This window comes from Schistocerca gregaria, chromosome X, assembly GCF_023897955.1.
Source record: "Schistocerca gregaria isolate iqSchGreg1 chromosome X, iqSchGreg1.2, whole genome shotgun sequence".
NCBI lineage: Eukaryota > Metazoa > Arthropoda > Insecta > Orthoptera > Acrididae > Schistocerca > Schistocerca gregaria.
The window spans coordinates 656829297-656855022 of record NC_064931.1 but is presented as its reverse complement, the minus strand read 5'-3'; the positions used below and the strand labels follow the sequence as shown (position 1 = coordinate 656855022).

The following is a 25726-nucleotide window of genomic DNA, read 5'->3' as shown; positions in this document are numbered from 1 at the left end:
ATGTCGAGTTTTTTAATAAAATCTCTATGCACCGTCCTGCAATTCTTATTTATAACGATTTTTCCCATAAAAACAGCCATATTGTCTTACTATTTCTTGCTTTTCTTCGCGAAAATTTTCTTCTTCTGGTTATATATTTATTTCATTGTCACGAAACTCGGCTGTCGTATCCAATAAGTTAGCAGTAGTGTTGCTCTCTACGGTTCGGTAGTTTTGGTACAGTACATAAATTACGTAGGAAATGGTAGAATTACTGGTAGTATTGGTAGCACTGATAGGGAAAGAAACATATACGAATGTATGAGAGAGAAACTGATAGTCGAAGACTTCTCTTTATTTTTTGTTTGCTTGTTTGTCTTGCACATAATTATAACTGCACATCATTCATTGTTAGTCCCTTGTGTATTTTATATCTTTACAAGATACACTCCTGGAAATGGACAAAAGAACACATTGACACCGGTGTGTCAGACCCACCATACTTGCTCCGGACACTGCGAGAGGGCTGTACAAGCAATGATCACACGCACGGCACAGCGGACACAGCAGGAACCGCGGTGTTGGCCGTCGAATGGCGCTAGCTACGCAGCATTTGTGCACCGCCGCCGTCAGCGTCAGCCAGTTTGCCGTGGCATACGGAGCTCCATCGCAGTCTTTAACACTGGTAGCATGCCGCGACAGCGTGGACGTGAACTGTATGTGCAGTTGACGGACTTTGAGCGAGGGCGTATAGTGGGCATGCGGGAGGCCGGGTGGACGTACCGCCGAATTGCTCAACACGTGGGGCGTGAGGTCTCCACAGTACATCGATGTTGTCGCCAGTGGTCGGCGTAAGGTGCACGTGCCCGTCGACAAGGGACCGGACCGCAGCGACGCACGGATGCACGCCAAGACCGTAGGATCCTACGCAGTGCCGTAGGGGACCGCACCGCCACTTTCCAGCAAATTAGGGACACTGTTGCTCCTGGGGTATCGGCGAGGACCATTCGCAACCGTCTCCATGAAGCTGGGCTACGGTCCCTCACACCGTTAGGCCGTCTTCCGCTCACGCCCCAACATCGTGCAGCCCGCCTCCAGTGGTGTCGCGACAGGCGTGAATGGAGGGACGAATGGAGACGTGTCGTCTTCAGCGATGAGAGTCGCTTCTGCCTTGGTGCCAATGATGGTCGTATGCGTGTTTGGCGCCGTGTAGGTGAGCGCCACAATCAGGACTGCATACGACCGAGGCACACAGGGCCAACACCCGGCATCATGGTGTGGGGAGCGATCTCCTACACTGGCCGTACACCTCTGGTGATCGTCGAGGGGACACTGAATAGTGCACGGTACATCCAAACCGTCATCGAACCCATCGTTCTACCATTCCTAGACCGGCAAGGGAACTTGCTGTTCCAACAGGACAATGCCCGTCCGCATGTATCCCGTGCCACCCAACGTGCTCTAGAAGGTGTAAGTCAACTACCCTGGCCAGCAAGATCTCCGGATCTGTGCCCCATTGAGCATGTTTGGGACTGGATGAAGCGTCGTCTCACGCAGTCTGCTCGTCCAGCACGAACGCTGGTCCAACTGAGGCGCCAGGTGGAAATGGCATGGCAAGCCGTTCCACAGGACTACATCCAGCATCTCTACGATCGTCTCCATGGGAGAATAGCAGCCTGCATTGCTGCGAAAGGTGGATATACACTGTACTAGTGCCGACATTGTGCATGCTCTGTTGCCTGTGTCTATGTGCCTGTGGTTCTGTCAGTGTGATCATGTGATGTATCTGACCCCAGGAATGTGTCAATAAAGTTTCCCCTTCCTGGGACAATGAATTCACGGTGTTCTTATTTCAATTTCCAGGGGTGTATAATTTTCATTTTATACGTAAGAAAAATTAGTTGCACTTCTGCACTTTTATGTAATGAAAGCAGTTACTTTTGATGCAAGTACAGTTTACATGCACAAACATTAAAAACTGTATAATTGTTGTTGTATTTTTTTACTCAGTGGGAAGCTCTTTATCATGATCAAAGGCAGGAGTTTCCTGTTATTAGTTATAAGTGCGAAAGTTGTTTATAAATAATAGAAATATGTTTTATTTATGTTCGATGAAGTATTGAAGCAATGTTCGATATTTTTCCGTTTTGTGGTTTTTTTCCTTTTTTAACGCTATATGATAAATTTGTTTTGCTGGTTTTTCTATTTCTGCCACTACATCCCTCTGTTGCACGTACAAATCAACAATTTTGAGCCGGCCGCGGTGGTCTCGCGGTTCTAGGCGCGCAGTCCGGAACCGTGCGACTGCTACGGTCGCAGGTTCGAATCCTGCCTCGGGCATGGATGTTTGTGATGTCCTTAGGTTAGTTAGGTTTAAGTAGTTCTAAGTTCTAGGGGACTAATGACCACAGCAGTTGAGTCCCATTGTGCTCAGAGCCATTTGAATCCACAATTTTGATTTTGCTGTAGATAGTGTTTACTTTGAAGTAACAGGCAGAGGATAGCTATGTAGAGCAGAAATGGTCCGTAGGATGTGCGGCCATATATATGTCCTCATTCAGTATCTAGCCAGTTCACTGTTTCCGGAGTCTAAGAGAATCTAGTAAGTCACTGACTGCATATGTAAACAAAGCATTCGAAGTTAGGTTACGCGTGATAGATATGCAACGCACCTAACGTTCCGGTAATGCAGTTACGATCTTTACGTGATAAACACTACTTGGAAAATTACCGTAACAATCACTCCGTCTTCAGGCCATAAGTGGCCCATCGTGACCATCCGACCGCCGTGTCATCCTCACTGAGGATGCGGATAGGAAGGGCGTGTGCTCAGTACACCACTCTCCCGGTCGATACGATGGTTTTCGTTGACCTAAGCCGCTAATATTCGGTCGAGTAGCCCCTCATTTGGCATCACGAGGCTGAGTGAACCCCGAAAAATGACAACAGCGCATGGCGGCCTGGATGGTCACCCATACAATTGCCGGCCACGCCCGACAGCGCTTAACTTCGGTGATCTCACGTGAACCGGTGTATCCACTGCGGCAAAGCCGTTGCTCCCGAAAATTACCATAGACTATGCGTATTTACGATAGTCTATAGTAGCCTATGGTAGTTTTACGGCTACAGTCAGCTGCCTTCACTAGCTAACAAAAACTCCAAAATTTGGCATGGTTCAAACATCGCTTCTTTCTACCTAAAGCAGCTTTTTAAAAAATGACAAATAAGTAAAATAAAGTTTATAACTTTGTGGGGTAGATTTGACCCGAAATAGTACGTACCTACGGAAATAAGTCGCCGAAGAGCACGCGCCTTCACAATGCAAAAGTACAACCGGTACTAAGATTATATAGAAGTGGAGTGGCAACGTTGTCATAGGAACTTGCCCCCATTCTTGCAGTGGTGTACCGTAGGTCTCTAGAAGAGCGTTGCGTTCCAAAGGATTGGAAAATGGCACAGGTCATCCCCGTTTTCAAGAAGGGACGTCGAACAGATGTGCAGAACTATAGATATATCTCTAACGTCGATCAGTTGTAGAATTTCGGAACACGTATTATATTCGAGTATAATGACTTTTCTGGAAACTAGAAATCTACTCTGTAGGAATCCAGCAATGGTTTCGAAAAAGACGATCGTCTGAAACCCAGCTCGCGCTATTTTTCCACGAGACTCAGAGGGCCATAGACACGGGTTCCCAGGTAGATGCCGTGTTTCTTGACTTCCGCAAGGCGTTCGATACAGTTCCCCACAGTCGTTCAATGAACAAAGTAAGAGCATATGGACTATCAGACCAATTGTGTGATTGGATTGAAGAGTTCCTAGATAACAGAACGCAGCATGTCATTCTCAATGGAGAGAAGTCTTCCGAAGTAAGAGTGATTTCAGGTGTGCCGCAGGGGAGTGTCGTAGGCCCGTTGCTATTCACAATGTACGTAAATGACCTTATGGATGACTTCGGAAGTTCACTGAGGCTTTTTTCGGATGATGCTGTGGTATATCGAGAGGTTGTAACAATGGAAAATTGTACTGAAATGCGGGAGGATCTGCAGCGAATTGATCCATGGCGCAGGGAATAGCAATTGAATCTCAATGTAGACAAGTGTAATGTGCTGCGAATACACAGAAAGATAGATCCCTTATCATTTAGCTACAAAATAGCAGGTCAGCAGCTGGAAGCAGTTAATTCCATAAATTGTCTGGGAGTACGCATTAGGAGTGATTTAAAATGGGATGATCATATAAAGTTGATCGTCGGTAAAGCAGATGCCAGACTGAGATTCATTGGAAGAATCCCAAGGAAATGCAATCCGAAAACAAAGAAAGTAGGTTACAGTACGCTTGTTAGCATACTGCTTGAATACTACTCAGGAGTGTGGCATCTGTACCAGATAGGATTAATAGAAGAGATAGAGAAGATCCAACGGAGAGCAGCGCGCTTCGTTACAGGATCATTTAGTAATCGCGAAAGCGTTACGGAGATGATAGATAAACTCCAGTGGAAGACTCTGCAGGAGAGACGCTCAGTAGCTCGGTACGGGCTTTTGTTGAAGTTTCGAGAACATACCTTCACCGAGGAGTCAAGCAGTATGTTGCTCCCTCCTACGTATATCTCGCGAAGAGACCATGAGGATAAAATGAGAGAGATTAGAGCCCACACACAGGCATACCGACAATCCTTTCCACGAACAATACGAGACTGGAATAGAAGGGAGAACCGATAGAGGTACTCAAGGTACCCTCCGCCATACACTGTCAGGTGGCTTGCGGAGTATGGATGTAGATGTAGATGTGGAAATTGCAAACTAAAGAGTGATGTGTGGTGTAATAAATGACCCCACGAATGTACTTGAGGGTTAACGCCAATCTCGCCATCATGTTTCAGGTACGGCCCGCCGGTGATCGGCGGGCCGTTGGATAACTGCCAGTTGTCGGACTGGCCGGCGGCGGAGCTGCGTCCTCTGCGCCAGCTGGTGGACGACCTGGAGTATGAGCTGTACGAGCGCGGCAGCTACGGCCGCGGCTGCGAGCCGCCGTTCCCCATTCCGCCACCACAGCCGCCGGTCCAGCCGGGCGTCGGGGGTCGCGAGCCGCCGCTGCTCCGGGACGAAGGTAGGCACACTCGCTGCAGTCGCCACTGAGGTGGCCCTCACATAGCTGGCAATGAAATGGGGTAAGGGTATTCCCCAATACCAGGGAACGCTACCAAGATGTTACTCTAGGCGGGTGTAAAATGAATGAGCGCAACGGAAAATAATAAAGGTTAAAATGAAGATTTTGACCTGTCTGACTACCCCCTGAAGCAGATCTTAGGATCTCTTAATGGACTTTAACATACAGGGTGTTACAAAAAGGCACGGCCAAACTTTCAGGAAACATTCCTCACACACAAAGAAAGAAAATATATTATGTGGACATGTGTCCGGAAACGCTTACTTTCCATGTAAGAGCTCCTTTTATTACTTCTCTTCAAATAACATTAATCATGGAATGGAAACACACAGCAACAGAACGTACCAGCGTGACTACAAACACTTTGTTACAGGAAATGTTCAAAATGTCCTCCGTTAGCGAGGATACATGCATCCACCCTCCGTCGCATGGAATCCCTGATGCGCCGATGCAGACCTGGAGAATGGCGTATTGTATCACAGCCGTCCACAATACGAGCACGAAGAATCTCTACATTTGGTACCGGGGATGCGTAGACAAGAGCTTTCAAATGCCCCATAAATGAAAGTCACGAGGGTTGAGGTCAGGAGAGCGTGGAGGCCATGGAATTGGTCCGCCTCTACCAATCCATCGGTCACCGAATCTGTTGTTCAGAAGCCTACGAACACTTCTACTGAAATGTGCAGGAGCTCCATCGTGCATGAACCACATGTTTTGTCTTACTTGTAAAGGCACATGCTCTAGCAGCACAGGTAGAGTATCCCATATGAAATCCTGATAACGTGCTCCATTGAGCGTAGGTGCAAGAACATGGGGCCCAATCGAGACATTACCAACAATGCCTGCCCAAACGTTCACAGAAAATCTGTGTTGATGACGTGATTGCACAATTGCGTGCGGATTCTCGTCAGCCCACACATGTTGATTGTGAAAATTTACAATTAGATCACGTTGGAATGAAACCTCGTCCGTAAAGAGAACATTTTTGCACTGAAATGAGGATTGACACATTGTTGGATGAACCATTCGCAGAAGTGTACCCGTGGAGGCCAGTCAGCTGCTCATAGTGCCTGTACACGCTGTACATGGTACGGAAACAACTGGTTCTCCCGTAGCACTCTCCATACAATGACGTGGTGAACGTTACTTTGTACAGCAGCAGCTTCTCTGGCGCTGACATTAGGGTTATCGTCAACTGCACGAAGAATTGCCTCGTCCATTGCAGGTGTCCTCGTCGTGCTAGGTCTTCCCCAGTCGCGAGTGATAGGCTGGAATGTTCCGTGCTCCCTAAGACTCCGCCAGCCGCGATGGTCTCGCGGTTCTAGGCGCTCAGTCCGGAACCGCGCGACTGCTACGGTCGCAGGTTCGAATCCTGCCTCGGGCATGGATGTGTGTGATGTCCTTAGGTTAGTTAGGTTTAAGTAGTTCTAAGTTCTAGGGGACTGATGACCACAAATGTTAAGTCACATAGTGCTCAGATCCATTTGAACCATATGAACCCTAAGACTCCAATTGCTTCGAATGTCTTCCTGTCGGGACACCTTCGTTCTGGAAATCTGTCTCGATACAAACGTACAGCGCCACGGCTATTGCCCCGTACTAATCCATACATCAAATGGGCATCTGCCAACTCGGCATTTGTAAACATTGCACTGACTGCAAAACCACGTTCGTGATGAACACAAACCTGTTGTTGCTACGTACTGATGTGCTTGATGCTAGTACTGTAGAGCAATGAGTCGCATGTCAATGCAAGCACCGAAGTCAACATTACGTATCTTCAACTGGACCAACTGACGGTGAATCGAGTAAGTACAGTACATACTGACGAAACTAAAATGAACTCTAACATGGAAATTAAGCGTTTCCGGACACATGTCCACATAACATCTTTTCTTTATTTGTGTGTGAGGAATGTTTCCTGAAAGTTTGGCCGTACCTTTTTGTAACACCCTGTATAAATTACAACCTAAACATAAATGAATGATTAAGGCAACTAATACTACTAAATGATAAACGCTGTTCCTGCTTACATATTTACTGTAGATTTTTTAGAAAAACTTTGCAATATAAAGTTTACAGTTCCTCAGTAAAATTACTGATCAATTGCCCAACTCTGCCTCTGATTATGACTGCGCGATCTAATATCAATAGCGCTAAATGACTGACATCATCTACGTACCAAGCACTTGAAGTCATTACTTTGAAGGATGATTTACGCTGGTGTGGAACCTCAGTGGAACTAAACTAACGTGATCACAGCAGTTTAGCTTTTATAGCCCTAATAAGCAGAAGTAATTTGTGATATGTAATGGGTCCGATACGTCGAAGTGATGGTTCTCGTACTCGACTGTGACGACGGAAAAACTCCAGCCACAAATAAACTCTTTCAAATAGTAGGACGGCAGAAGGCTGTCCTCTGACTAATATACTCTAATACTGTCTTCTCCTCTCTGTGTTCTACAGCTGGCCGGGGTGGCCGAGCGGTTCTAGGCGCTTCAGTCTGGAACCGCGCGACCGCTACGGTTGCAGGTTCGAATCCTGCCTCGGGCATTGATGTGTGTGATGTCCTTAGATTTGATAGGTTTATGTAGTTCTAAGTTCTAAGGGACTGATGGCCTCAGATGTTACGTCCCATAGTGCTCAGAGCCATTGGAACCATTTTTTCTGTTCTACAGACGAGAAACGCGAACTCACAGCTAGAAGGACGGAGTTCAGATAACGTCCCAACATAAATATAGGCAGAGGAACTGTTCTCAATTACTGAACGCTGCGTGATCAACGACGACTACCCACCAGGAGCTGAAGTCCAGAATCGTATAGGTTCGCAACAGTACAGTGCCTAACTGTTCTACCTATAAACTCTCCTGAGAGCAAGGACACCAAGTGCGTCTGTATCAACAAAGCTGATATCGAGCGACCGTCGCACACGGGAGCTCACAACGGAAGACCTCTCCTCTCCACCGCTGGCTTCCCAGCAAGATTCGGCTCCCACCATCGTAATTCCGAAAACGAATCGTATTCCCGAAACCACGGAATATTCTCCCTCTCTACAGATTCTTCCGAACGCCGACCAACCATATTTTAGTCTTTTGTCATCCAGTGCGGAAAGTTTGCGGAGGAAAACCTATACTCGTACAATTGTGCGATTGTGAGTAAAAATCCTTGGAAATGGTTTCCGAGGTGCCGCTTCTTCGCTCCTCTCACCTGCCTCCATCATTTTCAGTGTTCGGAAGTATTATACGGTTATCCGTCCGGGCCCTACAACAGCAGCGGCCGACCGTCATCCTATTGTGCTCCAGAGCTCAGGTGCCACGACGTCTGTCAGCTACTTCCTGTGTTTAAGCAGGATCAACACCTGTGTGGGCCTTCCACCCAGAGCTTGATTTCTGCCTGCCGTTCAACTCCACTGGCGTTCCAACCGCTACTAGTATAGGCAGTCATTCATTACGCCATTTTTACAATAAAGACATTCCGTCACCTTTCATGCAATAAGCGCTAACAATTATTTACAAGACGTACGTGACAATATCAGTCTGCTTTAAATATTCATATACACGATGTACAACTTATCAAATGATATCTAATTGTGGTTGTAGTTCACGGCAAAGTATGTGGATGAGTGCCAGTAAGGTGCGAAAATATAGCCAGCTTACACCCTTAGCAATCAGACACATCGGCCCCAGAAGGGACATGGTCCACGACCTGACCGGACATGGCCCATACCCTATGCATTTACACCTCATGTAATGGGAGTCATGTACGAGAGACGTTCCGAAAGTAAGTTTTGTCATTGTTTTTTAAACAGAAGATGGTACATCAGGTTATACAAAACAACAGCATGTGACTGACACCCGTTGCATGTTCAATGACGGAAGGGGCGTCAGCGGAGGAGGAACGATATATGCGCAGAGCACAGAAGAAGAGAGAATAGTAGCAGACCGTCGTGGCCAAAGTTTATCAAGTACACATAACGATGGCAGACAGACTTGTATGGATAACGTGGTCGCCAATGGAAGTGCGTGCTGTTATCCAGTATGAATGGGCACTTGGGACTATTGTGTCAGCCGTCCATGAGTGCCTACAGACCGTGCATGGTGAAGAAGTCACGTCTCATCAAATGGTTGGTCGCTGGGGTTGCATCCTAGAGGAGCACTTTCACCTGTTCCCTGCATTGAAAGCGGCACTCTCGGGGCGTGACTTCCGAACCATTGCTGAGGTGGAGCATATTGCGCGACAAGCCCTTGCATCGTAGGGCACCGAGTTTTACCAGAGTCGTTTCATCGAAGTGACTACACGCTACAGTATATTTCTCTATATCGGTCGTGACTATGTGGAAAAATAGTGAGCCGAGCGTAGTGGCCGCGTGGTTTGAGGCGTCCTGTCACAGACTGGGCGATCCCTCCAAAATGGTTCAAATGCCTCTAAGCACTATGGGACATCTGAGGTCATAAGTCCCCTAGACATAGAACTACTGGCCGCGCGTGATTAGCTGACCGGTCTAGGACCCAGCAGTCATGGGCTGTGCGGCTGGTCCCGGCGGAGGTTCGAGTCATCCCTCGGGCATGGGTGTGTGTGTGTGTGTGTGTGTGTTTGTCCTTAGTATAATTTAGGTTAAGTAGTGTGTAAGCTTAGGGACTGATGACGTTATCAGTTAAGTCCCATAACATTTCACACAGATTTGAACAATTTTGTACTTAGAACTACTTAAACCTAACTAACCTAAGGACATCACACACATTCATGCCCGAGGCAGGATTCGAACCTGCGACCGCAGCAGCAGCGCGGTTCCGGGCTGAAGTGCCTAGAACCGCTAGGTCACAGCGGCCGGCGCGGAGCCTCAAGCCGGAGGTTCGAGTTCTCCCTCGGGCATGGGCGTCTGTGTTGTTCTTAGCATAAGTTAGTTTAAGTAGTGTGTAAGTCTAGGGACCGATGACCTATGCAGTTAGGTCCCTTAGGAATTCACACAAATGGTTCCAATGGCTCTGAGCACTATTGGACTTAACTTCTGAGGTGATCAGTCCACTTGAACTTATAACTATTTAAACCTAACTAATCTAAGGACATCACACACATCCATGCCCGAGGCAGGATTCGGACCTGCGACCATAGCGGTGGCGCGGTTCCAGACTGTAGCGCCTAGAACTGCTCGGCCAACCCGGCCAGCGAATTCACACACATTTGAAAATTCTTTTTAAAAGATAGTGCAAGGTGTGTAGTTCGTTACGTCACGGTGTATTTGTTTTTGGTAACGAAGTTTCGGTGTGAAAAACAATGACGAAACTTATCTTTGAAACGTCACTCCACACTACGTCGTGATACATTACACGCTTCTCACTCAAGCCAGACAACTAGACAAACGACTCATATACAAGGACTTTTAAAAGGAGATTAGAGACTAAACAGCGTGGAAAGAAGTCGATAGTGCAGCAGCTTCAATTTCCAAGGCCCTGCACAATCATACCCGAATGAACGACAAAATAGACTGGACATGAGACCCAAGACACTACAGTCAACGTGACAGACACCTAAGAGGAAGATGGTGGAACTGTCCAAAGAAAGAATACAGATGATGATGACGACAGCTTCTTTGACCAAATCCCTTGTGCATAATCCGTGAGAGGTTTCTGTACCTGGAGACACACAAGATCTGTAAAATACAAATAGGCCCATAGCTTAGTAACAACATGAACCAGCGGCGGGAGCATGCCTCGAAGGATCGATTTCTTTCCGAAATATCCTAACCCTCCCCCCACTTCGCTGGAATGTGATGGTGAGAATCTACAACTCACCTTTAATCTTTCCCATTATCATTAAACTTCCTTCAAACTCTGTAAATAATTTGAAGATTTCAATTTTCCAGTAGATCTAATTTATATTTCTGTCGCGTCCAGCACGGCTCCTGTCACTTTCTTTGGGCGAAGGTGAGGCCCGTGTGCCTCAATCAGAACGATGACGACAATGTGAGCTGAGGTCTATTACGTTACGCTTAACAGAGTAAGAGGCAGAAACGCTCCTAGGATGCTTATTAGAAGTTGTTGGGTTCTGCTTAAAGAAGACTTTCACGTATTCCTTGCATTGAAAACCGTTCTCTCGAAGAGTTTAAACTTCCTTCGAGCTCAATAAATAATTTATAAGTTTCAAATTTCCAGTAGATATAATTTATATTTCTGTCACGTCCCAGCGCATCACCAATTACACCCTACCACTCTGTGTGATAATCCTTGCCAGAAACTTCTGGGGCTTGATTTCTACCTTTCAGTATGAGAGTTAGCGCTCTGCATGCAACTCATTCCAACAGTACACAAGACAAACGGTTTGATCTCAGTGGGAAACAAGCTCGAGACTGCACTTATTCCTTCCTATTTTCTGAAACACAGAAAATATCGAATATTAATACGAGGATAATCCCAAAAGTAAGGTCTCCTATTTTTTGTAGGTACATAGACCTGTTTATTTATACAGTGGTTCACATCAGTTTACAGCTTCAACATTTAGCTATTTTTCGACATAATCACCATTTCTGTCTATGCATTTTTGTAGACGCTGTGGCAGTTTTTGTATGCCCATGTCATACCAGCTCGCCGCCATGCTGTTAGGAAAGCTATGAACCTCTTCTTTCACCTCGTCATCGGAGCTGAATCGCTTTCCGGTCAAATGTTCTTTTCATCTATGGAACAGGTGATAGTCACTAAACGCTAAGTCATGACTATAGGGTGGATGGGTGATTATGTTCCACTGAAACTGTTGCACAAGAGCAACGGTTTGCCGAGCTATGTGAGGGCGAGTGTTGTCATGGAGCATGTGTACGCCCTTGCTCAACATTCCTCTTCTCCGATTCTGAATTGCCAGTTTCAGTTTTTTCAGAGTCTCGCAGTACCTGTCAGCGTTAATTGTGGTCCCAGTGGGCATAAAGTCGACCAACAATACCCCTTTTCGATCCCAGAAAAGGGTTGTCATGACTTTACCGGCAGACAGCGTTTGTTTGAATTTCCTCGGCTTTGGCGATGAAGGATGCGCCACTGGCGTGACTGTTGCTTGGTCTCATGTGTTTCGTCACCTGTGACAACTGAGTCCAAAAAGTTGACCTCTTCGGCTGCAAGGCGGTGAAGAAATGCGCGGGAACCATCAACTCTTTGCCGCATGTGGTCCTCAGTCAGCATGCCTGGCACCCATCTTGCGCACACCTTCCGGTAGTTCAATGTTTCCGTTAAAATTCTGTGAGCGGTGCTTCGGGAAATCTCAGGAACAAACGTGCAGAGATCATCCAGGGTGATCCACCAATCTTCACAAATGCTTTTCTCAACCTTCAACACTGTCTCCTCATAAACTGACCGTCTCCCGCTCCTTTGTTCGTCTTGAATTTCGGTCCGACCAGCTGCAAACTCTCTACACCACTTACGAACATTTTTGACATCCGTGGACGGCTCACCATACACTTCCGTCAGTTGGCGATGGATTTCAATCGGCGCAGTACCCTTTGCGTTCAAAAACCGAATAACTGTGCGCAATTCGCACTTGGCGGTAACATCGAACGGGAGCTCCATGCCCAACGATTGCCAAGCCAAGACTGAGCGCCTCGGCGCGGCGTGCGCATGTTTACACACAGTGCGTGAAGCACTCTTTATAACAGTGTGACCAACTGCCACACAAACAGAGTTCTGTACTTATAAAAAAATAGGAGGCCTTACTTTTGCGATTACCCTCGTAATTGCGACAATACACAATCATTCCCAATAGGAGGCAAGTGTGAGGCAGTGCTTGTTTCTCTTCATATTCTGACACTCAGAAAATATAAAGTATTACTTATTGCTACGACTAAACACAAACTTTACAGAGTCTGTTCTTTTCTAACAGGCAGAAAAACTCAAGATAACAACTATTATTGGATACTTATAGGAAATTCTGTAGTCCTCCCTCGAATGTGGACAGTCTACTCGTAGTTTACTGCAGCAGCATCAAAGTGTCACTCTGTAGCGAATCTGAAGCTCGCTTGTAGTACCGCTTCCTGGTAATCATTCTCTTGCCCCCTGCATCGGCAGTTTATATACTGGTTTTTAAGCGATTTTTGTGCGAGTTTCTGCAGTCGAGATGTCATCCCAGGCTCTTCCGAAGTTGTTTCAAAAGATTATTCCAGAAACTTACAGAATGTTCTAGAACATTGTGGCTGTATGCCAGCATAACTCTTTCAATTTTCTTTGCAGCTCATTGGTATTACTTTGATTTTCTATTTCTGAAAACAATATTTGCTCACATTATAGAACTGCTTACGTTATTACATGAAAATTGGAAAATGGATGACATATTTTTAAAATATGAAGCAACAGGTCTTTAAGTAAGCAATAAATGAATTGAAAATAAGTCTCCAATGAGAAATGCGTGTTCCAGTGTGCTACGTCAGCTACGGAGCGCCGGCGCAGCTGCTTCCGCCGGTCGTCAAGAAAGTCCTCAATGTCCCCACGGAAATGATCTGCAGGTCGGAATGCACACGCGCTAGAGAAAATTTCGAGTTCTACTGCGCATCTCTGAGCTTCGGGTAAGTATATACTTTATTATTTTACAAATGGACCATTATTATGACATCTTTAAGTTGGATCGGTGAATGATGAGTTATTATTGTGGAAGAACGTCACGTACAACCTCATCGTAGCATTCACCTTTTGCAACCCACCAAGTCTGACAATGCTGAATATTGTGTACCGACAAGAAATACAATAGAGTACGATAAAGTAATAGTTTTTGCTACTGCTAAATCATTTTTGCGATTTCACTATTAAAGAGACCGTAGGAAACGTATGACAGGGCGCTTTTTAACCAGGGCAGCACCTATCTATTAGAAATGCATGGAATCGCATTATTTCTCCGAGTGTCCTCTCAGAACAGATGACAGAGTGCACCAGCGGTTACGGAGACGGTGTTTGTCTACTGCTCAAAAATTGACAATGCGTCAGTGGGACGTTATATTCACTTAACCAAAAAGAGACGAGAAAAGAGGCAGTGTAATTCTAGTGCCGAAAGTGAAACCGTTCTCTTCTTCGCTGTTGATTCGTGAATACTTGCTTCAAATAAAGATTGTGGTGACGGATTGATCTGTACCAGAGCCTAAGGTCTAGGTTATGTTGAAGGTGATAAATCTGAATGTGAGTTGGCGAACCCAAAGAATGTTTCATGAAAAAAAAAAAAAACAGCTTCCTCTCGCAATAAAGGTGCAGCAAACAAGAATTACAATGGAATGCGATGGAACACAATCTCTTAATAGGAAACGATAGGAAAGGAAATCGACAGCGCCCTTGTCAAAGCTACCGTCCCGGCATTTGCCTTAAGCGATTAAAGGAAATCATGGAAAACCTAAATCAAGATGGCCGAACAGGGATTTGGACTTTCATTCTCTCTAACGCGAGTCCATTGTGTTAACCACAGCGCCACCTCATTCGATATGAAGGTTCTGGTGACAGATTGATCTGTAGCATAGGCCGAGGTCTAGGATAGGTTGGAAGATGAAAATTTGCTTGTAAGCTGGGGAAACCAACGAACACGTCACTTAAAAGAAACAGTGTCTCGGAATGAAAGTTTTGGAGACGGACTGATCTGTAGCGTGGCCCGACGTTTAGGCTAGGTAAGAAGGTGGTAATTTCGATGTGATATGGGTTAGCCAAAGAATGTATATGTAAAAAGAGGCTTTTTCGGAGTTCATAGCGGCTTCGGAGTTACATCGACGTGAGAAGATAACAATATTCCTTCGTCTCTTGGCATGAAAATGTGACCGCTGCTCTGTCACTTGCTACGTAGAACAATCACCTGACACACCTCATTATGCTCCCATAATGCCCCACGGCCAGCGCTGACAACATTGCCCTACGAAACACATACGCTATATGATCAAAAGTATTCGGACATCTATTAGTCATCATCAATAAGGAATGTGTACATCCCTCACCTTTATAACGGATTGAACTCCGCTGGGGAGGCTCAGTGAGATGTTTGAATGTCTGTGGAGGAGTGGCAGCAGATTCTTCCTCAAGGGCCGAAAACCAGAGAGACAGTGATATTGGGCGCTGCCCTGTATATCGAAATCGACGTTCTAACTAATGCCAGAGGCATTTCATTGGGTTCAGCTCGGAACTCTGGGCAAGCCAGTCCCTTATAGGAATGTCATTGCCCACAAACAATTGCCTAACAGATACTGGTTTATGACAGGTTGCAGTGTCGTGCTGATCCAATAGTCGTTTCCCTAACTGTTGATCTACTGTACGCAGCACACAAAGTTTTAAAATATATTCACAACCTGCCGAATTTAGCTTTTTCTCAAGGGCAATAAGGGGACTACACCCCATCCACGAAAAAAAACCATACTGTAACACAACCTCCTCTGTACTTTACTGCTGGTACTACGCCTGATGGCAAGTAATGTTCTCCAGGAATTAACCAAATGCCGACCGGGGTGGCCGAACGGTTCTAGGCGCTACAGTCTGGAACCGCGCGACCGTTACGGTTGCAGGTTCGAATCCTGCCTCAGGCATGGATGTGTGCGATGTCCTTAGGTCAGTTAGGTTTAAGTGGTTCTAAGTTCTAGGGGACTGGTAACCTCAGATGTTAAGTCCCATAGTCTCAGAGCCATTTGAACCCATTAACCAAACCCAAACGCTTCCATCGGAATGCCACACGGTACAGCGTGATTCATCTCTCAAAATCCTTCATTTTCAGTCATCCACTGTCCAGTGGCGTCACTGTTTACACTATCTCAAGCGTCGATTAGCACTGAGTACTGAAGTGTGTGGCTTATGAGGTGCTGCGCGGTCACTGAACCCCATTCTTTTTAGCTCCATACGTACAGTCATTGTACTAGCTGGACTGCTAGCAGCATTTGGAACTCACGAGTGATTCCTTCCGCTGATTTAGTGCGATTTTTACAAGCGCCCTCCTCAGTGCTCGGCAGTCTGTGTCTGTCAGGAACATGTGATCTACCTGGCCATGGTTTAGCTGTGGTTGTTCCTTCACGTTTGCACTTCATCAACAGTCGATTGGGGCTGCTGTAAAAGGGTTGAGATGTCCCAAAAAGTCACTGAGGTCTCCTAAGGGATCCGGCCTGTAATGGTGCAAAAGCATGGCGCCCTGCGACGTCCTCTCGTGCTCGGTGACGCTTCAGACAGCGAGGTGTCGACACATACGAAAAAAAAAAGGCTTGAGCTCAGAAGCCCATGAGAGGAGCAAGATTGGTGCACCAAATTTCACCACAGTTCTACGCAACACCTTCGTGGACGTGTCAGAGGGTGGCAAGATCGTCACACTTCCTCTTACCCACATTTCACCCCTTGTTTTGACGCCTCCTCGATCGAGGTCAGACGTGCGACGCCCAGCGTTGAAATAACGCGTTTCTCTTACAAGTGACCGAGGAAAACATTTCAGACACACCGCCGCTAGGAATCTACACTAAAAGGCCTCCAGGGTTGGCATAAAGATTCCACATATTTTACGATCGGAAACACACAGTTCACATTGCGACGAGAAGTAGTACGACGTTCCTCATAGTCTTTGACATCGCTAACGCTCCACGGACGCTTCAGTCGTTCTCTAAGTACATCGTCGGCTAGAAACTACACTGAACCTGATAGCACCCCTTTCCATTGCAGTGCGACCGCAATTTTTTCTCTGGTGTACAGTGTGGAACCACAACCGTTCAAAACCATTCGACGAAATTTGAACGCGATCCGAAGTATCAAAGGGTGGTTATGTTTTTTCAGCCCTCCTGTGGCGTGATCACGGAGGCGTGCGACGTTGACACATGAGTGAATAAAACGGCAAAGCGCTCCTCTAAGGCCCACCAGTTATGCAGTGCTGTCAGTGACACCCGCCTTCGTTTGTTGATCACTGTAAGAGTGTACCTGCACAAAAAAAAAAAAAAAAAAAAAAAATCCATGAGAGTTCTGGCCACCTTTTATTAGGCTTTCCGGAGCGGAGACGTGTCAAGTGGTTGCCTAGTTGCATCTCGCGTTTTTTCTGTACAGGTACGTTTTTAAAGTGCTAGACAAACGTGAGTGAGTCACACTAACAGAACTGCCGAAGTATGGGAGTAGAGTCTTCGACGGACCCTTTGCGTTTTATTCACACTTGTGCCAATGTCGCAACATTCCGTGATCATGCCACAGGAGGGCGCGAAACAGGCACCTTAATGCTTCAGATCACTTTCAAATTTCGTCGACTGGTTTTGAACCGTTTCGTGTCGTTCTGCTCCGTACGCCAAAGCAAAAATTGCCCTCGCAGTGCGATCACATTCATTGGTGTTGCTGGTGTTTTCGCTGTCTCCATTTATGCCAGGTCTCATGTCGCTGATGTGTGTCTGAAATGTTTTCGCGTGTACACGTAAGAAAAACGCTTAATTTTAACGCTCGGCATCGCGGTTTTAACCTGGATTTCGGAGACGACAAAATAAGGGGAGAAATGAATGTAAGACGACCTTCACATCCTCTGACACATCCAGGTGGCATTGTTCTGCGTTTTGGTGAAGTTTGGTGCCGACATGACATCATTAACCCACCTTACACCTCACATGAACTTCTGAGCTCTGGCTACCACTCGAATTCAAAAATCTTAGCAGTAATCCACGCGCTTTCAAATCGAAACTGAAGAGTTTCCTCGTGGGTCACTCCTTCTATTCTGTTAAGGAGTTCCTTGAAAAATTAAGCTGATTCTTATTGTACTGTTGATTGCGTTTACTTAAACTTATGGACTGACATTTTTCGGGTTCACAAACATTTATTTTTATCTGTTATTACATTTTATGTTGCAATTTCATGTACTGACACGTTCCATGACCTTGGAGATTTGCTCCTCAACTTGTTCCTACGGAACTTGACGTGTAAATAAAATAAATAAAAAAAACTTACATCTCACGTTAACGTCTGAGCGTTAGTCTTCTTTTCCGCACGTGTCGATAATTTGTTTACTGAAGGAAATCTTATCTTCGCGCGATCGTGAAATGATCACGTATTGTAGAAAAGTTACCGATATCTGTACCGATGTCAACAATCATTTTTCGACCCTGCATAAGCAGAGACGATTTGACGGCCAGGAGATGAAAAGGTAACATGCACCTGTATTCTCACAGACCTAGGAGGGGCTGGTGCAAATCTTCTTTCTCGTACTATCCGTGATTTCCTTGCATCACTTGACGCGCATGCCGGAATGGTTCTCCAATAAAGGCACATATGATTCCTTCCTACATCTCGTTGTATGAGACCATTATCTGATATTGGTTATGCGTTAAATGTTAATTCCCCTCTTCCAAGGCCTGCTTGAAATATTTGCTGTACTTAGTTATCCGCCTGTGACACAACATTTACGTATGACTTTTTTTATAGGTAGAAAAGCAAAGTTCACAACTTTGAGATGCTTCTTGATAATCATTTTATCAGTGTTGCCGTCTTATATTACTACACCTACATTTTTTTAAAAAAGGTAAAATATATCTTTTACAACGAAACTGATAAATATGTGATAATACTTACTTATATTTTGAATACAGATTTGTTTGACACGCACTGCTGAGGTCGAAAAAGGGGGGAGGGGAGGAGAGGAAGGGAGAGGAAAGTAATTACACAGAAACTATCTGTGAAAATGAGTTTGACTGAAAAGATTGCCAGTAAAGTTTTTCAAAATGGGTCTCAAAGTGGAAAGGTGTGACTTGCGTCCGTGAATAATTAGATCTGCAGCCAACAGATGGATCCCACACTATCCGTGTTGTCGTAGATGCGAGCAGGTTTAGAGTATATTTCTTTTCACACAAGTTGTCTGTCTACCGATACTTAAAGAAATGATTTCAATGTTTGGAGATGAGTGACACATCGCTCTGCCACATTCAGATCTTTCGGAGAGTTTCAGAAGGACATCACAGTCTCGAGGATGTTTCGCGGTCGGCCAATGAAGAAAATTTTATAGTGGTGGAATAGTACGGAAATGGTGTCAATGAAACCTCGGGAGTATGTACACCATCAACAGACTTAGAGTTGGGAGAAAACATCTGAAATATCAGTTTCGACGATAAGAAATCCTAAAAAAAAAAAAAAAAAAAAAAACTGTATCAGGCACATCTCGTTACGTGAAAAACAATTACTGACAACGAAACATTGTTCTGTAACTATGGTAATCGAACCAATTCGCACCTATAACAGTCCAGATATCCTCGTCTGTGGGAAAAAGAATAGTGGCCATTTTGTTGGTGCAAAGAACAACAAGTGGTTCAGCTTGCAGTTATCCTTAAAACTATACGCTCAAGGTATAGACCCGAAAATCACGAATTTAAATCTCTGCAGCGCATCATTCAAATATTTTCGCTGACTATTAAGCTACAGTGCGTTTCGAAGTTAATGAGAAATTTGTAGTGAATTGCAGAAACCTTCTCGATCGATAACAACTATGGTCACCGGGATGCGAACCGAAATCCTTGCTCGTGAATAACAAAATTCTGTGATAGGTAAAAGGTGTGCTATCAGTTAGTATCCATGGGGTTGTTGGGTTGTTTTGTGGGAAGAGACCAAACAGCGAGGTCATCGGTCTCATCGGAATAGGAAAGGATAGGGAAGGAAGTCAGCTGTGCCCTTTCAAAGGAACCATTCCAGCATTTGCCTGGAGTGATTTAGGGAAATCACGGAAAACCTAAATCAGGATGGCCGGACGCGGGACTGAACCGTCGTCCTCCCGAATACGAGTCCAGTGTGCTATAGTATCCATATCATAGTTCATTTCTGTGTGTTCTCCACTGGAGAGAAAAAATTTCATGGTGCTGGGTCTGGCAGGTAGCCTTCAATATGCATTGTAATGTATTGCGCGCAATAGGCGGAAAGTCTCATAACTGGTGTTCAATCACAGGAATCAATAACAGCGCATTCGCCAAGAAACAATTTACAGATGTGAAGAGAAGGAAGACAGTTTAACGTCTTGTTGATATCAAACTCCGTTAGAAAAAGAAGGGAGAGGAGTTGCCCATGGTCTACGTAACGAAACTGTCCTAGTATTTACTTGGAGTGATTTAGGGAAAGCGTAAGAAGATAAATCAGAATAACCGGACGGGGATTTTGCAGTCGCTTCTTCCAAGTAGTTTAAGTACCGGATTACTTGGATATGTTTTATTGACGTGTTGTAAAATTTTCAAAGCGCAAACTGTCACAATAAATCATTGCGCTTGTTGTTTCTCTACTGGCTATATATTTTACTTAATGTTTTCGAAGTATTAATTGTATATGTAAATCATCCATTCGCCCTGCAATGTTTCGCACTGGAATAAAATGTTTTGAACATTCGTGATGGATGAAACCTCTGTCACGGTACTCAAACTTACATCTTTTTTCGCGAACAGCGAATTCTGGGATGGAGAAGAGATGTGCACACAGCTGTCATCAGTAATTGTATTCTTCACTCCAAAGAAAAGTCTGCACCCAATAAAATCAAGAACTCTTACTACCCTGATGCACAAATTCGGTCCTAATACCAGCAAAAGTAGACTGCCAATGCTCACAAGTACGGGAAGTACCTTGGGAAACCTTAGATAAAGGACAAAGTTTTCAATGAAATTATGGAGCATTTCCCACAAACTATGTTTCTGGGCTATTCATGATATAAAATATTTGATCGGGTGAACATCTTTATTCTACAAAAATTCATGATATGGTCAAAATTTAATCGCTCGTTCAACCACGTAAATAAATTTGCTCTGTCGAAGATTTCGACTGAACTGAAATTTTACTTCTCACAGAAACGTGTCAGACGATGAGTGGAGAAATACACAGAGGTGAATTAGGCCATGAGGCCGGTTCTAATAATCCCGTGGGTAAAGTATGACCGCGAAAAACATAGGTCAGTGTTTCATTCCGACTTCGATACTCATTTTTTTCTGACTACTGGGTCAGAGGCCGACACAAGGACAGACTTCATAGATGAATGGTAACATGTAACTGTAGTGCAAAATAAGATATGTTTCTTACTCTGCAGCCACGACAAAAAGAACATAACAGAACGCAGAAGGAACATAACGAAAATAAGGCATATATGACTAAAAAAGGAATGAGTGATTACAGAATAGTTTCAAACTCAAGAACAAATACATAGCATTAATGAAATTTACTCGTTTTATTTACCTTAATTCTGCTGTGTCAGCTTTGACTTTAAGTATTTTTTTAGAATATAATCCTTTCATTACATTGGTGTGTAATCTAAGTGTTATATACTACAGCACGTATTTTGTATTCATTTAGGATGACGCGTGGTGGACGTCCTGCTAATTGTCTTCTGAGTGACATTGAACAAAGAGACCTTCGTCCCGGGATTGACTTCGTTCACGAAGAAGATAACTGGCTGTTTGCCTGGAACTCCAGAGATCCACTTTGCCAGCCTCAGTACCCCATAAACAAAGATCCCCCAATTGAACACAACTACATACGTAAGTATACTCACAAAAACAATAATTTTCTTTAGTCAGGATGTTTTCAGAATGCTTTTTTAGTATGACATGTCGCTATAACTCGCTACAACTCGACTATATACATTGATCTGTGTTCGTATTTGTAAATTACAGTACAACGTCACAGTTACTAGGTGTGTGTTCCGTGACAAGGTATCTTTCATAAAGAAGTGCTTAAATTCAATAACTCTTTCGTGTTTCGTGAAAACTTTATAGGCCTATGTCACAGAATGCAAAGTTACCAGAAAACTAAGAGATGATAATAATTCCCCCAATACAGTGCCAGTCCAAAACAAAATCAAACGATACGTCTATGACAGCTATTTACCGCTAATATGTTTCGTTATTTACAACTATACCATTTTGTATAAGACGTTAGCCGGCCGTTGTGGCCGAGTGGTTCTAGGCGCTTCAGTCCGGAATCGCGCTGCTGCTGCGGTCGCAGGTTCGAATCCTGCCTCGGAAATGGATGTGTGTGATGTCCTTAGGTTAGTTAGGTTTAAGTAGTTCTAAGTTTTAAGGGAATGATGACCACCGATGTTAAGTCCCATAGCGCTCAGAACCATTTGAACCATTTTTGTATAAAACGTTTACATGTACATCAGTATTCCTCAAGCCACCTGCTGTTATTTGTGGGGGTACTTCTGGCACCACTATCTGTCCCCCCATCCCTACCCTGTTCCATTTGCGAATGGCGCATGGGTAGAATGATTGTCGGGAAACCTCTGTATTACCTGTAACTTCTCTAGTGATCTCATTGTTGTCATTTCCCGAGACCTAAGTCAGAGGAAATAACACGTTGTCCGACTTTTTCCAGAACATAATCTCTCGGAATTTCAGTAATAAACCACACTGTAATGCACAAAGCATTTTTTGTACCATCAGCCACTGGAGTCTGTTGAGCATCTCTGTAACGCTCTTGCGTCGACTAAACGACTCTCTGACGAAACACATTGCTCTACGTTGTATCTTCACTATATCCTGTTGTCTACAATCTTTGGCACTGTGGACACCTCCTGGGCCATTCAGCCCTTCTCAACAAACATTAATGGGCTGTAACCACACTGAATGTGATCTGAACCCTTTGGAGTGCAATGCGGCAGCAAGGAGTCAAGCAGTATATTGCTCCCTCCTACGTATATCTCGCGAAGAGACCATGAGGATAAAATCTGAGAGATTAGAGCCCACACACAGGCATACCGACAATCCTTTCCACGAACAATACGAGACTGGAATAGAAGGGAGAACCGATAGAGGTACTCAAGGTACCCTCCGCCACACACCGTCAGGTGGCTTGCGGAGTATGGATGTAGATGTAGATGTAGATGTACTAGGCCTACATGGTAAGCGCTCCAGTGCGATGAGAATACTCACGAATCGTTCGAACAAGTGTTTCATAAACCACTTCTTTCGTGGATCTGTTACATTTGCTTAACATTCTTCCTAGGAATATCTATGTTGGCCGAAGATAACATTTCAGACACACCGCCGCTCAGAATCGAAAGCAAAGTGCTCACCTTGTTGACATAAAGGGAAGCAATGAAACCACCCGTTTCCTCAGGACGTTGGTTTCAACACATTTCGCGATCCAAAACAATAGTTCGTAGTGCGATGAGCAAAAGTATGGCGTTGTCTACAACCTTTGGCACTGTGGACACCTCCTTGGTCATTCAGCCCTTCTCAACAAACATTAATGGGCTGTAACTACACTGAATGTGGTCTGAACCCTTTGGAGTGCAATGCGACAGCAATTTTTGCCCTTGTGTACGAGGTGGATCCACTACGGATCGTTCAAAACCATTAGACGAAATCTGAACATAATCCGAAGCAGAAAAGGCTCCGTATGCCTTTCCAGGCCGTCCGATGTGGCCGAGCGGTTCTAGGCGTTTCAGTCTGGAGCCGCACGACCGCTACGGTCACAGGTTCGAATCCTGCCTCGGGCATGGATGTGTGTGATGTCCTTACGTTAGTTAGGTTTAAGTAGTTCTAAGTTCTAGGGGACTGATGATCTCTGATGTTAAGTCACATAGTGCTCAGAGACATTTCTTTTCTTTTTTTTTTTTCCTTTTCCAGTGCTCCAGTTTCAAGCCCTCCTGTGGCGTGATCATGGAGAGGTGTGACGTTCACACATCCACGAATAAAAAAAAGTGTCCCTCTAAGATCCCCAATTCAGCAAAATACTCAGAGGCACCCGCCTACATTTATTTAGCATACTGCAAATGAGCCTTTTCAGAGGAAACCTGCGAAATACTCCTAGGCTCCTGCAGGCAGTCAACTGGCCTCAGTGGTGTTTCAAATGATTGCCTACCTGCACGCACCTCGAGCTATTTCGTAGGTTTTCTCTCTAAAGGTACATTTTTAAAATTCTCAATTAGTGTGAACAGGTGCTCAGAGGGTTTTGCCGATCTGCGGGGTATTAGAGGAACTCTTTGCCCTTTTCTTCTCGCATGTGTCAACATCGCACCCCTGTGTGCTCACGCCACAGGAGGGCGTGAAATAGGAGCACTGAAAAAGCATAAGGAACCTTTGCTGCTTCTGCTTTGTATCACGTTCAAAATTTCTTAGAATGGTTTTAAACGTCTCCAGTGGTACCACACTGCACTCCGAAGGGATCACATCTCGTTCAGTGGGGTTACAGGACCGTGATGTTTGTCAAGACTGTTCGAATAGCCCAGGATGTATCAACAGTGACAGCGTTTTCAGAGCTCCAGTTTCGAGCCCCCCTGTTGTTGGCAAGAACGTCGTGCTTTTGCTCATCGCACTGTGGATGCCTTTTCGACCGCAAAATGTGTAGAAATCAAACTCCCAAGAAAGGGAATGGTGTCATTAACGCCCTTTATGCCACCCCCGCAAGCCTTTTCGTTTCGATTCTGAGTGGTGGTGTATCCTCGGCCAACCAAATGAACACCGTGTGATTTCAACGCTGGTCATCACTCATCTGACCTCCATCGCAGAGGCGTCAAAAGAAAAGGTTGAATGTAGGTAAGAGAAGCACTGACGACTTTCCCAACATGTGGCACATCTACGGTGGTGTTGGCAAATTTTGGTGAAATTTGGTGGTAATGTGCATCATTAACCCACTTGACACGTCACATTAACTACTGAGCTCTGGTCTTTTTTCGTAACTATCGACATTTTGCCATTTGAATCGTCCTTGAGCGCAGGGCGTCACGCTTATATACCATTATAGAGGAAGGTTGTAGCCACCTTTCAACCAAATTTCGAAGTTATACGCTGGAGTGGGACAACATTATTTGGTTTCGAAGAAGTGACCCTGTAATTGTGTTGCGCAGTGTATTTGTTTTATGCGGTCATTCCGCTTAAGGTCGCTCCAGATAGTTACTCCTAGATATTTTACGATGGATACTGTTTCCAGTAATTTTTCATCAATGATGTAGTTGTACTGTGGCGGGTTTCTTCTCCTGTGTATGCGCTATTTGCTACATTTATTTACTTTCAGGATCAACTAATAGCCCCTGTACCATTCATCAATATTCTGCAGGTCCTTTTGCAAAACGCTACAGTCATATATGGTAAACAGTAACGGTCCTATCGTATCACACTTCCTTGGGGCTACTCCAGGAATTACCTTTACATCTGTCAGTTTTTGTCCGTTAGCCGGCCGCGGTGGTCTCGCGGTTCTAGGCGCGCAGTCCGGAACCGTGCGACTGCTACGGTCGCAGGTTCGAATCCTGCCTCGGGCATGGATGTGTGTGATGTCCTTAGGTTAGTTAGGTTTAAGTAGTTCTAAGTTCTAGGGGACTGATGACCACAGCAGTTGAGTCCCATAGTGCTCAGAGCCATTAGAACCATTTTTTGTCCGTTAAGTCCGACGCGTTGAGTTCTCTTTGCCAGTTAGTCTTGAATCCAGTGACAAACATTGTCCGATACTCGGTAAGCTGGCATTTTTCACTAAACGGCAGTGCATGGTGGTGTCAAATGCCTTCCTGAAGCCTACGAACACGATATCAACCTGAGCACTGATGTCTACAGCGCAGTAGAACTCAACGAGAAACACTGAGAGTTGAGTTTCGGAAGAGCTCTGTTTGCGGAATCCATGTTGATTCTCCAAAAAGACAAAATACATGAGCAAAAAACATATTCCATAGGTCTACAACAGACTGG

General features: G+C 45.0%; 1 protein-coding gene across 1 annotated transcript in view; it reads left to right on the top strand.

Annotated features, from left to right (window-relative positions):
* Positions 1-25726, top strand: part of LOC126298793 (uncharacterized) — a 484775-nt gene that overhangs the window by 414410 nt on the left and 44639 nt on the right. The window contains exons 9-11 of the mRNA XM_049990259.1: positions 4862-5088; positions 13537-13684; positions 21396-21580. Coding sequence (XP_049846216.1) covers positions 4862-5088; positions 13537-13684; positions 21396-21580 — 560 coding nt within the window. The remainder of the gene's footprint in view (positions 1-4861; positions 5089-13536; positions 13685-21395; positions 21581-25726) is intronic.